This window comes from Lactuca sativa, chromosome 6 (assembly GCF_002870075.4).
Source record: "Lactuca sativa cultivar Salinas chromosome 6, Lsat_Salinas_v11, whole genome shotgun sequence".
Lineage (NCBI taxonomy): Eukaryota > Viridiplantae > Streptophyta > Magnoliopsida > Asterales > Asteraceae > Lactuca > Lactuca sativa.
The window spans coordinates 196,551,615-196,570,335 of NC_056628.2; the positions used below are offsets into that span (position 1 = coordinate 196,551,615).

The 18,721-nt window shown below is 38.4% G+C and overlaps 1 protein-coding gene across 2 annotated transcripts; it reads left to right on the forward strand.

Moving 5' to 3' along the window:
* The first annotated feature begins 4,995 nt into the window (after window positions 1-4,995).
* On the forward strand, window positions 4,996-7,363 carry LOC111908836 (UDP-glucuronate:xylan alpha-glucuronosyltransferase 2). Of its 2 annotated transcripts, none has more exons than XM_023904635.3 (3): window positions 4,996-5,433; window positions 5,538-6,192; window positions 6,271-7,363. In XM_023904635.3, exons 1-3 carry the CDS (start codon window positions 5,263-5,265, stop codon window positions 7,212-7,214), a joined length of 1,770 nt encoding a protein of 589 aa, XP_023760403.1. In that variant the 5' UTR covers window positions 4,996-5,262; the 3' UTR covers window positions 7,215-7,363. The 2 variants fall into 2 exon arrangements, with proteins under 2 accessions (XP_023760403.1, XP_023760404.1); XM_023904636.3 differs by having other exon boundaries at window positions 5,302-5,438.
* The last annotated feature ends 11,358 nt before the right edge of the window (window positions 7,364-18,721 follow it).

The window sequence follows — 18,721 nt, forward strand, 5'->3', positions numbered from 1 at the left end:
CAATCCGATTTTAAACGAATGAGATATGCATGTTTTAACATTTGAACAAAATACAAAGTACAAAAGCAAATAGCTGAAAAGTTGAAAAGTTTCAGATTTGATATCCCGACTTCAGGGGACTATAATTCCTTGAGTATTAAACAAAAAATGACAAAATTATAATCTAAACTCATATACAAACTCTAAACTACAAGTTGGAAAAACCGCATGTTAATCCGACTTCAAACGAATTAGATATGAACGTTTTAAAATTTTCACAGAATACAAAAAAGCTGAAAAACTAACAACTTCCAGCTTTGATATCTCGACTTTGGGGGACTGTAAGTGATTGAATATTAAACTAAAAATGGAAAATTTATAGTGTAAATTCATGTACAAATTCTAAACTACACGTTGGAAAAAACCGCATGTCAATCTGACTTGAAATGAATGAGATATGCATGTTTTAAATTTTTCATAGAAACCGGTTCCGACACCTAAAAGTGGTTTCGGTTCCTAACACCAGTTCCGGTTCTTAAACCCGGTTTACCTGAACCGGATATACCCAAACCCGGATTACCCGGAACCTAGATAAAGCCATTCTTTAAACCCAAAACAGGAACCGATTCTATATATTCCGGTTCTAGTCCAATTCCGGTTTCGGTTCGGTTTCTGGTTATAAATATCATCCCTAGTTGGAAGAAGGTGATGTGACAGGGATGAAAGAGAGATTTTCCTAATTTATTATTATTATTAGTATATATAAAAGTATAAAAGAATATAAAAATATATAACATGTGGACGATATGGTCTATTTAGTTGACTCGGCGACCAACGCAACAAATGCAAATCACATGTACTAGCCATAAAAATTCCAATACTATGACTAAATATGTGAATTTGGGAAAACCATAGGGACCAAATGTGTAATTTACTCTAGAAAAAGATAATAAAAAGGAAAATTGATCATTTTATATGGTTTGGAGGGTGTCTCTGACAATATTGGTTTGATCAAATATACAATAAAATGAAACCATAAGGACAAGTACTGTAGCAATTTCTATCATTGTCCTCAAGCTGTCGCTTTTAAAAAACTATTAGGACCATTTATGAAATTTTGTCAAATAATAATAAAAATATTAATCAAATAATAACAACATATTTATGTTTTAGATGATTATATAATACAAATTGTACAATCCTATAAAACATAAATTATTATCCGACAAAAAATTATTATCTCGATCACTTTCTTTTAGTCTAGCGAAAACATATTTTGGAGCACAATATGATATAAATTAAACTACACAAACAGTGCATGTGGTTTGTTTAAAATTGTCACTTTTGTTTCAAAATGTTTGGACTAGGACTAGATGTCAAAAATTTTCATTTTGTTATGAGTTTGGTCCAATTTGCTATAAACTTTTTCATAATGACAAATTTGCCCTTACTTTTTTCTTTTTCATTTTTTTTATTATTTAAAGAGTTTTCTGATTAAACGAAAAATAAAAAAGAAAATTTTCTTTTTCTATTTTATTTTTATAATTTATTATAACAGAAAAAAATGTAAACTCTCTCTCTCTCTCTCTCTCTCTCTCTCTCTCTCTCTCTCTCTCTCTCTCTCTCTCTCTCTCTCTCTCTCTCTCTCTCTCTCTCTCTCTCTCTCTCTCTCAAATCATCTTGTTACTTTAAACTTGGAAGAAACCTGCACATCATGAAAGAAATTTGCAGCCACCACCACCACTACCAGATCTGAATACTTGGAGCTCTAAATGGTGGGATCTCAACCACCTCCCCATCGTGTCCATCTCTTTCTCTTTATTTCATCTCTTAACACTACAAGAAATTTGGGTGTTTACCTACTCACATTATGTGTTGGTAGTTGGCTTTATCCACACATAAATTAAATGTCACTATGTGTTGGCTCATGACTGTAGATAAAGATTATTACCTACACATCGATTATGTGTAGATATAAGTAAAGTTATGCCTACACATGCATGTGTTGCTAAAACTAGTAAGTATGTGTGGGTAGAAGTGATATGATTTGTTTAGGTAGCCAATGACATGGTTGATGACATGGTCAATGACATGGGCTAGATGGATGACATGTCAAGTTACATGGCATGTTCTTCAAAAGTATTGTCGACGATCAAATATGTAAGTTAAAATATTTTAATGTGTAGATAAAAATGATAGATGTGTAAATATTTATTTTGATGTATAGGAAAAAAAAATATTTTACTGGTAAGAGTATACTTATGTATGCGTCAGGTTGTTCAGTATATTGTTTATTTTTTTGCATTTAACGCATAATTTATCAACATATATACAAAATCTAACCTGCATAAAATTTATATAAATTCTATAGCTAAAAAAAAGAATGAATCGAACCCATTGAAGAAGTTAGAATTCTGAAAAATCCTAAACATTACAAAGATGAACAAAAAAAACAAGATTAAAATTTACAAAGTTAAGGATGCTACAACTTTAAAAATAATACAAAACTTAAAGTAAATCCATCTTTGATGTGGAAGCCTCTTCTTAATCAATGATCTTCTTCGATGAAATGTAACCTTCCAATACCCTCAAGACTTTTGCTCCAGCAAGCATGAGTTTGATCTATACAAGTCATATCATCACAATATTAAAATTTTATAACAACATTGGAATGTCCAAACTCCAAATGACGATGAAAATTAAAGTCAGGGGTTACATAGAGTATGAAATCGACGAAATAAACATATTTGATCAATTTGGAACCATACCCTTTACCAAATCGATTGACGACGTCAAATTGAAGGGCGTTTGTAACTGCAATCGAAGAGATCAGTGATTTTAGTAACCTAAGTAAACGAAAAAGAAGAAAGGGTAGTCGTACCTCAAATCGAATGATGACAAAAGGCGATGAGGGCATCAAATGAAAGGTCGGCGTGGAGAGAGGAAGCAATGATTAGTAGTTTATGTTTATATATATGTACAGGGGAGGGGAGGGGGAATTAAAATGAGGGATTTGAAAAAAAAAAGTTATTAGAGGGAAAATAAATTTAATAGGAAGGAAATGAAAATTTAGAATTTCACTATTGTTCCATGCATTCTGGTATCGTTTTGATAGGTTTTGTGGGGGGCGAATTTAATGGAACAACTGTCACCATCTATAGCCATAGTCTCGCCATTTTCGGAAGATATTATACCAATCTCGAAATCTCATCCTAATTTACATCGTTCCATGTTGTTTTAATTTCTTTTTAAATTTTGTTTTAAGTGATGATTTATATTTTTTTTTGTTTCCATATCATTTTATATTTATCTATATATTTTTCATAATAGTATCATGTGTACGTAATATACACATGTTAGCCACACATATTTTCATATCATAACTATATGTAAGGTTTCAATTATCCACGTCATTAAAAAATAGTAGTATATTAACTTTATTTTAACATATAAATATTATGTGTACAGTGTATCTAAATTTTCAAAAATTACCTACACATATATTAAGTTTCTACATATGTGTAGATAGTTTACTCACATATAAATAAAATTCAACACATGTGTTGGTAATTTGGTAATTTAAAATGTAATCTATCGCTAAACTAATTTTTCAACCAAAAAAAAAGTGTGGCTAAAAGATATTACCAACATATAATATATTAAGTGTTCATGTTTATGAAATAAAATTATTGACATTTATCCACACATATACAAACATGTCTCGGTAACACATTAACATATGTAGCTAAATTATGTGTGGGTAAACACCTCAATTTCTTGTATAATAACCTTAAATTGTGGAACTCAGTCGGTGCCACCCAACATATCGGGACCGTCGTCGCCCATCTTAAACTGACCACCGACGATAACATATTACCCTCTTATACGACGATTTGAAACTCATTAACCGTCTCAACAACTCAACTGTATTAGAACCTGAACAAAGCCACGATGGAGCTTCGTCTTTCCAGATCTGAAGATGACGGTAACCCTAGGGTTTGTTGTGGCTCAGTCAACCTCGACCTTCATCTCTATCCTTCTTAGACAGTGGTGCAGATCTGGTTCTGGTGATGGAAGTAAGAGATAGCAACTGGAACGGATGAACGACGGCTAAGGTTCCGTTAATGGTGGTTCCGTTAACGGTGGTTCACAATAATTAAAGAGGAGGCGACTAGTTGGTGAAAATGACAATGAAGGTTATTGGGTGGAGTTTTGCATCAAGCAGGTGGCAATGGTGGGCGTTTAGTAGTATGGAATGATATCGAGAACAAGAGTGGGAGGAAGAAGATAAGTTGGATGGGTTAATTTTTGGGGAGGAGAGAGAGAGAGAGAGAGAGAGAGAGAGAGAGAGAGAGAGAGAGAGATTGCATTTTATTTTCTGTTTTTTGTTATAAAAAATTATAAAAACAAAATAAAAAAGGAAAATTTTCTTTTTTATTTTTTTAATCAGAAAAATCTTTAAATAATAGAAAAACTGAAAAAGAAAAAAATGAGGGTAAATTTGTCATTATGAAAAAGTTTATATAAAATTGGACCAAAGTTACAACAAAATGAAAAGTCTGGACCTGTAGTGCTAGTTCAAACCTTTTTAGACCAAAATGACAATTTTGAACAAATCAGAGGACCATTTATGCATATTAGTCTATAATATATAAGAAAAAAAGGATATGTGAGTTTTAAACCAAATATACAAGTGCGCATGGAAGGACATGAAATGTAAATATGTGTATGTAGATGGTAGCGTTGCTATTTCGTACGTAACGGCTAATAGTGACGTTTCATCTTAGAAACTTGAAAACTTGACAACCCAACTAATGAGTTGTTGGCCATGCCTTACTCACCGCCCATTATTCTTTATTTTAAGTTTACAATCCTACCCCTGCCCATTTCAACCGAAATTTGATAGAAAAGATGATAAGATTTACATATTATTAATTTTTATATATTTATTTACAATTTTAGCTAAGATATCTGACATAAAATAAATATGATTATGAAAATACAGACATATAACGTATCTTTTTGTTCAAGTATATAATTGTGAAAGATGTAAATGTGTATATTGCTAATCGGCAAAGGTTGATTTTGTTCAAGCAATCATAGATCGACACTTGGAGCCTTTCAACTGCCTACTTCTTTCTTTGATTAAAATTCAATTCTAAACTCTTCTCATCCCCTTTATTTCTTGATCATATATTGAGTAGCTAGAAAAAAAAAATCTGGAAATAGGTTCAAATACAACAGCTTCGATCGACCCATATTTTTGCGTTTTCAACCACAACAATGTGGAAGGTCACCCCTTCAAAATCTTTGGTCATTAGGATCAATCTTGTGTTCCTATCTTGTTTTCTTGTTATTTATGCCACCCTCCTCCTCCGTCCATCGGCCTCCTCCGTCTATCATGAAAATGCTGCGTCATATGTTCGCTGCTCCCTCCGTGATTGCCACCACAAGGTAAGGTGAGCTGCCTCCATGCCTGAAAAACAAAGAACCTTCATGGGTTCTTTGTTTTTACGTTTGTGTCGTAACATATTTAGCTGATTATAATTTCCTTTTAGGTGGAAACCGGGTACAAGATGAAGGCAGTGCTACTGGAAGACGCAGTAGAGTCGAGTAGTAATCACTCAAAGCAAAAAATGGTGAAGAGAGAGAGGCCAAGTTTCTTAAATTCAAGTGGTTATCCAGGAACAGGGATAAGGATGAGGATGGGGATGGTGAATATGGAAGGGGAAGATTTAAGCGATTGGAACGTGCTTGGAAAGACGATTCCTGTGACGTTTGAAAAGGTTTCAGATTTATTCGAATGGAAGGACTTGTTCCCTGAATGGATTGATGAAGAAGAAGAGATGCATGAAACATTGTGTCCGGAGATTCCAATGCCGGATTACAAGAAATACGGGTATTTCGACATGATAGTGGTGAAGATACCATGCAAGTTTCCGGCGGAAGGGTGGGGAAGAGATGTTTTCCGGTTGCAACTGCACATGATAGCCGCGAATATGGTGGTGAGGAGAGGGAGGAAGAATTGGAATAGGAAGCCAAAGGTGGTTGTTTTGAGCAAGTGCCGGCCAATGGTGGAGATATTCCGGTGTGATGATTTGCTGGCACACGACGGCGATTGGTGGTATTATCGGCCTAATATGAAGAAGTTGGAACAAAAGGTTTATTTACCTGTTGGCACTTGTAACTTGGCTTTACCTCTATGGGGAAAAGGTACAATCTTTCTTATTTAATAAAAAGAATTTCAATTAAATTTTTATAAAAATTTAATCTTTATTTATCTTTTCACAGGAAACGATGAAGTATACGATGTAACCAAGATCCAACAAACAAACTCAAGACGTAAATCAACAAAACGTCAAGCCTACGCCACCGTGCTCCACTCGTCGGAATCATACGTCTGCGGTGCCATCATGCTAGCCCAGTCCCTCCTCAAAACAGGAACCAAACACGACCTCATCCTCCTCATCGACACCTCCATCTCCGTCGCTACACGCCAGGTTCTAGCTGCCGCCGGTTGGACTATAAGAATCATCGAACGCATCCGCAACCCACGAGCCGAGAAGGACTCTTACAACGAGTACAACTACAGCAAATTCCGGCTATGGCAGCTCACCGACTACAACAAGATCATTTTCATCGACTCTGACATCATCGTCCTCCGCAATCTTGATATCATCTTCTCGTTCCCACAAATGTCCGCCGTCGGCAATGATAATTCCATATTTAATTCCGGTATAATGGTCATCGAGCCATCAAACTGTACTTTCATGCATTTCATGCAACGTACCAACGACATCATCTCGTACAATGGTGGCGATCAAGGGTTTTTGAATGAGATATTCGTTTACTGGCATAGATTACCGAGAAGGGTTAACTTCTTGAAGAACTTTTGGTCAAATACAACTGTCGAAACCAGCATGAAAAACCAGTTGTTTGGGGCTGATCCACCCAAGCTTTACGCCATACATTATTTGGGAATCAAGCCATGGCTATGCTACAGGGATTATGACTGTAACTGGGATATAGGGGATCAACAGGTGTATGCCAGTGATGTCGCACACCGAACATGGTGGAAGCTTCATGACACCATTGATGAGAGCTTGCAGAATTACTGTAAGTTGACGAAGCAAAGGAAGATAGAGTTGAAGTGGGATCGAATGCAGGCTAAGAAACATGGATTTGCCGATGAGCACTGGAAGATCAATGTTACAGATCCAAGACGCCGCGGTTAAAATCACATGAATATTACATTGTCGATTTTTGTTTATTATTGGTTTTGGTTTGGAACTATATCATGCTCTAGTTGATCATTCTTGATGTACATACGGATGGATTTATACTTGTACGGAGTTAATATATGTTTTTAAGGTCATTTGGTTAATACGATTGAATATAGAAACTTAGGCGACATGAGTTACATTCCTGAGTATCTCTCGCGAATCATCAGCAGTGAAGTCAATGAGGGGTTAATTAGTAGCTATGGTCCTCCCATCCACTCTTATGGCAACTAATAGCACGAGAAATACATAATATAAGTTTCAATTAATTAGGCGTGGATTAAATTTCCACCTTGTATATAAAAAGGTTACACCATTATTTCACTTATATTCAAGTTTACAGTCATGGCTGATAACATCGACAAAGAATCAGATGTTGACAGTCTACCGATGAAAGAAAAAGTAAAATGCGATAAATTCTAATATGGTAAGTAATTGATTTGTATATGTCAACAGAGGCATCGGATTAGGTTAGCAAATGTTACTTTATTTCCTTAATTAAGAAAGCTAGAAATAGTGGGATTGTGTGAGATTGAAGAATTTGGGGAAGATTAGTTGTATATTGATTAAACAGTTAGTTTACCAGCCCGGTTTTAGGTGCACCTAACAAGGATTCAACCATCACTAAGATAATGTTTGATATATATATATATATATATATATATATATATATATATATATATATATATATATATATATATATATATATATATATATATATATATATATATATATATATATATATATATATATATATATATATATATATAGGGTTAGGTTCATTTGAGACCACTTATATTTTATGAGACCGTGAGACGCATTTGTTTATTTTTTTTTATTTTTTTTTATTTTTTTTTAGTTAATTCATGTTCCGAAAATAATATTTAAAAAAAGAATTTTTTGATTTTTCCATTTATTTTGCATTTTAAAATTATTTTTAGAATATGTACAGTGTAATATTCTATTTAGAATATTTCACGTATTTTTCAAAAAAAATAGAATTTTTTTTTATTTTTTTTAATTTTTTTTAGTTAATTCAAGTTCCGAAAATAATATTTAAAAAAAGAATTTTAAGATTTTTCTATTTATTTTGCATTTTAAAATTATTTTTTAGAATATGTCAGTGAAATATTCTATTTAGAATATTTCACGTATTTTTCAAAAAAAAAACGGATTTTTTTTATTTTTTTTTATTTTTTTTATATTTTTTTTAGTTAATTCAAGTTCTGAAAATAACATTTAAAAAAAGAATTTTTGGATTTTTCCATTTATTTTGTATTTTAAAATTATTTTTAGATTTGGTCTCACGGTCTTACAAAATTATAATGGTCTCAAATGAACCTGAACCTATATATATATATATATATATATATATATATATATATATATATATATATATATATATATATATATATATATATATATATATATATATATATATATATATATCCTTAAGGGTATATAAGCATAGGTACCTTGTACATAATAAAACAAATTAGGTTGTTTTGATTAGTGAGTTAACTAAAAAAAGGAAAAACAATTTCCTAAATTTTTTTTTGCTGTGTTTTCCTTATTCAGTGACGATATCCAACTCAATTTGTACTTGAATTTCGAATGGTTCCATGATAATCATCCTGGAAAATTTGATTGCACTATGAAATTGTAATTCACAAAAGAGAAACAAGACCAAAAGACTATGATTAGAAATAGCAATTAATAGAAAAAAAAAAAGTTTGAATTGAAAAATTCTATTCGATCAATTGCCTCCGATCGCAATTAACAAAAAATAAATAAATAATAAATTTCAATTCAAGAAATTGGATTCGATTAAACAGTATAGCCTCCAATGTTTTTTTGGAATTGCATACGGTAAGTACTTCCAGGTAATTTTTTATGAAACATATTTGATATCATTTTTTGAAGTGTTTATGATTTTTAATATCCGACATTATTGTTTATAGTGTTCTCCATTAGCTGTTGATTTGTATTTGTGCCGGGATTTTATTATTGACATTATTGTTTATAGAGCTAGACATTACGGTTGGTTAACGATTTTTCTGAAAAGGTAAAATATCCAATGTATTTAATTTTTTTTTTTAGTTTTTCATTGTTGGTTGTTAATATGTTTTTACGTATAATGTTTCAATATGCATCGTTGTCTATTTCAGGCCATAATGAGTGAAGTCGAAGCAATTGATCAAGCTATAGAACCATATATAATTAAAGATATTGACACAAATGATTGCGTGGAAACAACATATGAATGTGAAAAAATAAACAGTATCGGTATGAACATTGAATTTGACGAAGATGATGTTAATGATGAAAGGATATTGGGAAATGTTTTTGATACTCCCGATGATGTCTATATATTTTAAAATAATTATTCATTTTTGTATGGTTTTGGTATACGTAGAGATGACACAATTAAAAATCCTAAAACAAATGAGCCTTTTCGGAAGATATATGTATGCAACAAAGAAAAAAAAATCGATGGCCAAAAATGATTCAAGTGAAAATGAGAAAAAACTCATAGAGATGTTAGAATCGGATGTCAAGCAAAGCTTCAAATAACAAGACAGGAGGATGGGAAATGGTTGGTGGACTCATTTAATGACACACACAATCACGACTTGACCAAGGCATATACGGGAGTGACGAAGCATCGATCTCATAACAATTTCCACCGTCAAATAGAAGGTAAATCTCTAATGGTTTAATTTGGTCAAGCAATGTTGAAACCTTCTCAGATTGAAAATGTTGTTAATACAATGAAAACCTCAATTGTAGCTGATGTAACTTCAAAGTAATGTGTTGATGTCTTATCTGAGCATCGAAAACAACATAGAGGAAAGGAGTTTTGTGGACTTATAAAACATTTTCAAGATAAAACATTAGTTGATAGTGACCAATATTTTGTTGTGGATTTATCTGATGATGGGTATCCAAGAAATATCTTTTGGGCTGATGGTGGATCAAGAGATGTCTATACAAAATTCATAGATGTTGTTGTGTTTGATGTCACTTATATGACTAACAAATTTAAGATGCCTTTTGTTCCCTTTACTGGGGTTTATCATCATGGGCAGTTTATACTTTTTGGTGGAGCATTGCTTGGAAACGAAAAGGAAGAGACATTTGAATGGTTATTTGAACATTTCCTCAAATGTATGTTTGGCAAGTATCCGTGCAACGCTCTAAAAATTTCAACCAATTTAAACTTTTCAAAACACAACCCACATTCATTAAGTTATTCTAAAAAGGTTTTCAATACTTTATATTATCAGAGAATTCCCTAGAACAATATCATAAAACATAAACATGAGGAGCAGTACGATCACGCCTTTGCCTTGCCACGGTCTCCTGAAGAACCTGAAACATTAAACCACAACTGTAAGCCCGAAAGCTTAGTGAGATACCCCTAAAATACCAACCACATATACCCTACACATAGCATATCATAACATAACAGAACATAGAACAGCCATGCACTTCGGGTCTACTGTGTGACTGGTCCGCCGCACCGGCCTACAGTCCACCTGGTCCACTCTCCGAGTCTAGCCATATACATCAAGTCTACAGTGTGATTGGTCCGCCCGCACCGGGCCTTCAATCCACCTGGTCCACTCTCTGAGTCTACAGTATGACTGCTCCGCCCGCACCGGGCCTTCAGTCGGCTTGGTCCACTCTCCGAGCCTCGGCACATCTTGTTCGCCCTCTCGGGGCCTTCAGCCTATCCGGACCACTCGTTGGGCCTTCGGGACAACCAGTCCGCCCTGGGTATGTTGGCCTACAGCAAAAAGCAGGACCCGCCTCAACCCAACCCCAGTCCAACAACCATGTGCACATAAACATACAACCATATATCAATTCACAACTAATCAAACCGATCTTAGTAGATCACATACATAGTATATCCCTACCAGGATTCCAACCTAACCGGTCACTAGCATAGCATCATCCTATAAACCAGGATACCGACCCTAACCAGGTCTCTAACATATACCATCCTAACTACCAGGATGCAAACATAACAAAGCAATAACATAACAACAACTACCCGGATTTCCATCCGATAAAGGGTCGGCCTTGGTGCCTTAGACCCTGTTGATATAGTAAGGATAACTCACCTCGCAACTACTGACTGAAAAGATAAGATCATGCTGCTCCAACCTCCGACACGAACTCCACCACTGATCAATACCAAAAGACTGAACTCAATAAATACCAATAATTACCAAAATACCCCTGGAAGTCAACTGATCAACTCTTGGTCAAAGTCAAAGTGAACCCTCCTGGCTGACTCTACTCGCCGAGTCAACTTTCTGACTCGTCGAGTCCCTATACTTAGAAACTCCCAATCCACGACTCAACTCGCCGAGTTCAACAAACTCTGAGTCACTTCCTGCTTAACTCACCGAGTCGTCCCTCGACTCACTGATTCACAGCTCGACCAAAAAGGTTAGGACTTCACGACCAGACTCGCCGAGTCCAAGAACAGACTCGCCGAGTCCAAGGCAATCTTCAACAGACTCGCCGAGTTGTTCTTCCAACTCGTCGAGTTCCTGCCTATCTTCATCCAACTCGTCGAGTTCACCCATGTGACTCGCCGAGTACCTCAAGTTCTTAATCCATACAATGGCTTTCTAAGCCATGCATGGGGCTCCAAACCATAGATCCACTCCCCTACAACCCATCCATCACGTAAAGTGGCAAACTTTACGTAAATCCAAAGAGATCTAAGCATAATACACTCTTGGGCTAAGGTTTGGGACAAAAGAACTTCACCAACAACTCTTGGGCATAGACTTTATGGCTTCTTTGATCATTAACAGCCTAGATCTGAGGTAGCAACCTCACATCTTACACCAAACTCGAGATGGACCTCATTTATGCCTCAAAAACCCCACAATTGATAGATCTAGATGCACAAAAGCTCAAACAACAGATTATTACCTTAAATGAAAGCTCCAACTGAAGAGTAAGCTAAATCTCTACAAAGCCCCTTGCTCCAATCTTCTTTCTCTTCAATTTTTTTCCAAGATTCCCTCCTCAAAGGCTCTAATCTCTCACAAAGGAAAGCTCACACGAATCTAGGGCTTCTGGAACTCAAAGGGAAGGTATAGAGGCTGGGGAGAGGGTATCATGTTCTTTATATAGGGCTCAACCCCCGGGATTAGGGTTTTCTCCATACAACACTAACTCGCCGAGTCCACCCATGCAACTCGCCGAGTTGGTCACTTAACACGTGACCCGAAACGCGACTCGACTCGCTGAGTCTATCCATCGACTCGCCGAGTCGACCTTCTTATTTACCCTTTTAGCCCTTCAACTATACTTCTGAATTTCCGGGATGTTACAATTCTCCCCCCACTTAAATTAGGCTTCGTCCTCGAAGCCTACTGCAACACATCCCAGATGAATACTCCCACAATACAACTCTTGGCCTCAACCAACCCATGTTCCTCCAAACACTACTATCAAACCCTTATAAAGTCCGACTCTTTCATTCCATGCTGACAGGATGACACATCCTTCAGTTTCTGAGCATCTCCCATGATCTCTCCTCTGCAATCACATACACATGCTACACCCGCTCTAACATCCTCAGCTAGAAAAACCCGACACACTAACGATACCTCTAAACGTCCCCCAGGATGAATTAACACTACATACATAACTTCCTGATCACAACCATACTGGAAAATCCAAGGCTCCATCCTTGCATCCCCTCCGAACTCTTCTGGTTCTACACTACCAAAAATCCTTCCGCAACCTCAACAAACACCCAACCCAGATGTGTTCCCATACCACTGGTACCATCCTAGTACTTACTACCAATAGCTAAAGTACTGCTGATAATCCATTTACTCCACTTCCTCCTCTTATGGAGTACTCACGCTCCTTTCGGAGCTACATGTCTTTCCTTTCCAGGAAATCCCTCAACAACCCTTACTGCACCTGCACGTGCCACTGAGCTAAACTTCACTCTACGTTATCCATGTAGAGCAACTGCTATTCTTGAACTTCCATAAACTCTGAATCTGCTTGCAAGGATTCTCAGGTCCATGCACTGCCTTCCACTAACATGATTAATACTTGGGGACAGACCATATCAATCATCATCCTATGGTGACACCTTTTCTCACTCTCCTCGAACCGATCCACTAACACATACAGCTAATCAACCTCAAATACTTGTCGATCCTCCGGAGAATTTTCCAATTCTCCCCACTTAGAGAACTGACTACCAACCACCGGTGACCCAACCGACATCACTCAAACATTCTTACTCAACAACTTCTCTTATACTTGCACTGATTCTAAACGAGCAACCTCCCCAAAACCATGTTCCAGCATCGCACAACTCGAACTCTAAGGGAGTTTGACTCCCCGCTGAACACTTCTCAAAACACAATTGATATACTCGACAACTTAACCATACCACCAAATGCTGACCATCAATTCCTTGGATGCTAACTGATTCCAATCCCCTAACTACCGACCCCTCAATAATACCATAAACCCGAAAGACCGTATGAATACCATACCATGAATTATGCAAATGAGACTAGCAGATATAATACTCCATAACAACCATAAGATAACAAGATATCAAGAAGGAAACATACCCACAGCTGAATCCGGCTCTGCCCTGACCTGCTCTGCCATAAGCTGAAAAGCACGCCCCTGAGCCCTCGGGGGCTCTGCTCCACTCTGACCTCCACCCGTGATCCTCAAAGTGGTCTGTGCTGGAGCCTGCACCGGTCCTGCAACAAGTTGTGGACAGTTGGCCCTCAGGTGACCAACCTGATGGCACTGGTAACAAATCCTCATATCCTGAACTGGGGCTGACTGATGGAAATCCCTCACATAATGCCCCTCTCTCCCGCACTTGCGACATGTACCCCCGGACCTACAAACTCCGATGTGACCCTTCCCGCACTTCCCACAAGTGCGGCTTCTCTAATCTCCCAAACTAGAATCAACGGTCTTGGACCGTTTCGGCGCCGGCTGCGACTGCACCGGGACCTGCCTCTGCTCTCTCAACTAAAGCTCAATCTCCAACTCACGCCGCCAAGCAGCCTCCTGCAACTCCAGTAAGGTCTCGCACCTCTGCATAGACACAAACTGCCTGATATCCCTCTTGAGCATACTCAGATATCGGGACATCTGAGCCTGCTCCGAAGCAAACTCTGGGCAAAACATCGCCCTCTCAGTGAACATCCTGGTGATCTCCGTCACCGACTCTGAATCCTACTTCAGCTCCAGGAACTCCTGAGCTAACCTCTCTTTCTCTCAACTCGTGGAACATAATGGGTGCTGAACATCTCCCGAAACTGATCCCAAGAAACCGCAGCTCGCTGCGCATCCGAATATGACCCCGTAGTCAACCTCCACCAATCCTTCGCCCCGAGCCTTAACAGGTTTAGAGCACACCTCACCCTCTGATCAGCAAGGCATGAACATGTGAAGAAAAACCCCTCCACATCTAACAACCATCGCATAGCAACAATCGGATCCTGAACTCCATCAAAAGTAGGGGGCTTCGTATTATCGAAATCCCGATACTGAAAACCTCTACAAGCTCCTCCCCCTGCTGTCGCTACAGCCGTTGTAGCCGCCGCGGCAACCGTCTCTCTAAGAGCTGCATAACGCTCATCAAAATACTCGACCATGGCGGTCTTAATCGACCCAAGCAGTTCCGACAACTTGGCTCGGAACATAGCAGCAACCTCATCATGCAGGATCTCACGAATCCTAGCATCCAACTCGTTTGTGCTCATCTGACCGATAACCTCGTGTGGTGCTGATCCACCCTGACCGCCCCCTCCTGCTCCCGATCCTGACCTGGATCCGCTCCCAGCATGCCTCATAACCACCATACTGAAATTCACAGCCAGAAAATAAGATGCTTCCCCAATAGCCCGGGAACCAACTCCCAATCTGACCCTAGGGGTTGTGACTTCCTTGATACGCGTATGGGTCCTGTACTTTTAGTAGTACGGGCCCATACTACCTTCCGCACCTACCCATATTTATATCAAGTATCACCACAACACCCTAGTGAAGAACATGCATAACAAGCACTCAACCCTCACTCTTAGAGGAACACTGGAAATCTCATACAGAAAGAAACCCTAGGCTAGCATGCATCACAATCAGGCAACTCTATCATGCACTTCCTGAAGATCCCTAGTCTAACACTGGCATGCTGTTCTAACATATCACATAATCAAATAACTTGTATGGTATTTTGGGGATACTTACTGGCTCCGGCTGATCGTACCTCCGTGCCCTCCTTTACTCATTTTTGAAAACCATTTTAAATTCTCTTTTGAAAACTCTCCTTGATTTGAGACTGGATTCACACGAATGTTCCTCCAAATCACTCAAACTAAGGCTCTGATACCAACTTGTAACGCTCTAAAAATTTCAACCAATTTAAACTTTTCAAAACACAACCCACATTCATTAAGTTATTCTAAAAAGGTTTTCAATACTTTATATTATCAGAGAATTCCCTAGAACAATATCATAAAACATAAACATGAGGAGCAGTACGATCACGCCTTTGCCTTGCCACGGTCTCCTGAAGAACCTGAAACATTAAACCACAACTGTAAGCCCGAATGCTTAGTGAGATACCCCTAAAATACCAACCACATATACCCTACACATAGCATATCATAACATAACAGAACATAGAACAGCCATGCACTTCGGGTCTACTGTGTGACTGGTCCGCCGCACCGGCCTACAGTCCACCTGGTCCACTCTCCGAGTCTAGCCATATACATCAAGTCTACAGTGTGATTGGTCCGCCCGCACCGGGCCTTCAATCCACCTGGTCCACTCTCTGAGTCTACAGTATGACTGCTCCGCCCGCACCGGGCCTTCAGTCGGCTTGGTCCACTCTCCGAGCCTCGGCACATCTTGTCCGCCCTCTCGGGGCCTTCAGCCTATCCGGACCACTCGTTGGGCCTTCGGGACAACCAGTCCGCCCTGGGTATGTTGGCCTACAGCAAAAAGCAGGACCCGCCTCAACCCAACCCCAGTCCAACAACCATGTGCACATAAACATACAACCATATATCAATTCACAACTAATCAAACCGATCTTAGCAGATCACATACATAGTATATCCCTACCAGGATTCCAACCTAACCGGTCACTAGCATAGCATCATCCTATAAACCAGGATACCGACCCTAACCAGGTCTCTAACATATACCATCCTAACTACCAGGATGCAAACATAACAAAGCAATAACATAACAACAACTACCCGGATTTCCATCCGATAAAGGGTCGGCCTTGGTGCCTTAGACCCTGTTGATATAGTAAGGATAACTCACCTCGTAACTACTGACTGAAAAGATAAGATCATGCTGCTCCAACCTCCGACACAAACTCCACCACTGATCAATACCAAAAGACTGAACTCAATAAATACCAATAATTACCAAAATACCCCTGGAAGTCAACTGATCAACTCTTGGTCAAAGTCAAAGTCCTCAGTCAAAGTCAACCCTCCTGAATGACTCTACTCGCCGAGTCAATCGGCTGACTCGTCGAGTCCCTATACTCAGAAACTCCCAATCCACGACTCAACTCTCCAAGTCGCCCTAAGACTCGCTGAGTTCAACAAACTCTAAGTCACTTCCTACTTAACTCACCGAGTCGTCCCTCGACTCACTGATTCACAGCTTAACCAAAAAGGTTAGGACTTCACGACCAGACTCTCCGAGTCCAAGAACAGACTCGCCAAGTCCAAGGCAATCTTCAACAGAGTCGTCGAGTTGTTCTTCCAACTTGTCGAGTTCCTGCCTATCTTCATCCAACTCGCCGAGTTCACCCATGTGACTCCCCGAGTACCTCAAGTTCTTAATCCATACAGTGGCTTTCTAAGCCATGCAGGGGCTCCAAACCATAGATCCACTCCCCTACAACCCATCCATCACGTAAAGTGGCAAACTTTATGTGAATCCAAAGAGATCTAAGCATAATACACTCTTGGGCTAAGGTTTGGGACAAGAGAACTTCACCAACAACTCTTGGGCATAGACTTTAAGGCTTCTTTGATCATTAACAGCCTAGATCTGAGGTAGCAACCTCACATCTTACACCAAACTCAAGATGGACCTCATTTATGCCTCAAAAACCCCATAATTGATAGATCTAGATGCACAAAAGCTCAAACAACAGATTATTACCTCAAATGAAAGCTCCAACTAAAAAGTAAGCTAAATCTCTTCAAAGCCCCTTGCTCCAATCTTCTAGCTTTTTAATTTCCCTCCAAGATTCCCTCCTCAAAGGCTCTAATCTCTCACAAAGGAAAGCTCACACGAATCTAGGGCTTCTAGAACTCAAAGGGAAGGTAAAGAGGCTAGGGAGAGGGTATCATGTTCTTTATATAGGTCTCAACCCCCGGGATTAGGGTTTTCTCCGTACAGCACTAACTCGCCGAGTCCACCCATGCGACTCGCTGAGTTGGTCACTTAACATGTGACCCGAAACGCGACTCGACTCGCCGAGTCTATCCATCGACTCGCCGAGTCGACCTTCTTATTTACCCTTTTAGCCCTTCAACTATACTTCTGAATTTCCGGGATGTTACAATCCGAATGCAGTTATTACCAATCAAGACAAAGCTATGGGAAATGCAATAAAAAAAGTGTTTCCAATGACTCGACATCACTTTTGTTCATGGCATATCAGGAAGCATGGAACTGAGCACCTTCGATGGTATGTTTCCTGTTACAGTGATTTTCAAGAAACGCACAGATTATAAGTAAATAGTGACACTATTGAACAATTTGAAGCAACATAGGAAGATATGTGTACTAAGTATGAAGCGGAAATCAATTGTTGGATTAGTGACATGTATAACGAGCGTATACATTGGGTTAAACCCTTCTTTAAGGATATATTTTTTGCTGGTATGACAACAACCGGACGAAGTGAGAGTATCAATTCATTTTTTATGGATTTGTTAACTCGAGGAACATGTTGAATGAACTTGTTGTACAATATAACAAAGCAGTTGAGTCGCGAAGGGCTGGCAAAGAAGATGAAGACTTCAAGACTATGGACTCAAGGCTGGTTCTTTCTTCAATGCATCCAATCGAAGCAAAAGTAGGTCAATGTTATACTAGAAAGATGTTTGAGACTTTCAAAAAAGAATGAACCAAAGCTCTTACCAATTTGACTCATGAGACTCTAACAAAAACTACAAAAGAAAGCACATATATAGTTGGGCAATTGGACGTTAATAAAAAAATATTGGCGTATTGTTACCTTTCGTTCTTTAAATCAAGTCAGCGTCACATGTTTTTGTTCTATGTATGAGAAAAATGGGATTTTATTCAAGCATAGCTTATATGTGATGAAGAAGAAGCATGTTCAAGAACTGCTGAGTCACTATATTTTACCGCGATGGACCCTTGATGCTAGGTAC

Excerpts from the sequence above, each read along its gene's own strand:
- LOC111908836 (XM_023904635.3), top strand. The coding sequence starts at position 5,263 with ATGTGGAAGGTCACCCCTTCAAAATCTTTGGTCATTAGGATCAATCTT. Across the intron at positions 5,434-5,537 it reads TCCGTGATTGCCACCACAAG|GTGGAAACCGGGTACAAGAT; the intron begins GTAAGGTGAGCT and ends ATTTCCTTTTAG. Across the intron at positions 6,193-6,270 it reads TTTACCTCTATGGGGAAAAG|GAAACGATGAAGTATACGAT; the intron begins GTACAATCTTTC and ends ATCTTTTCACAG.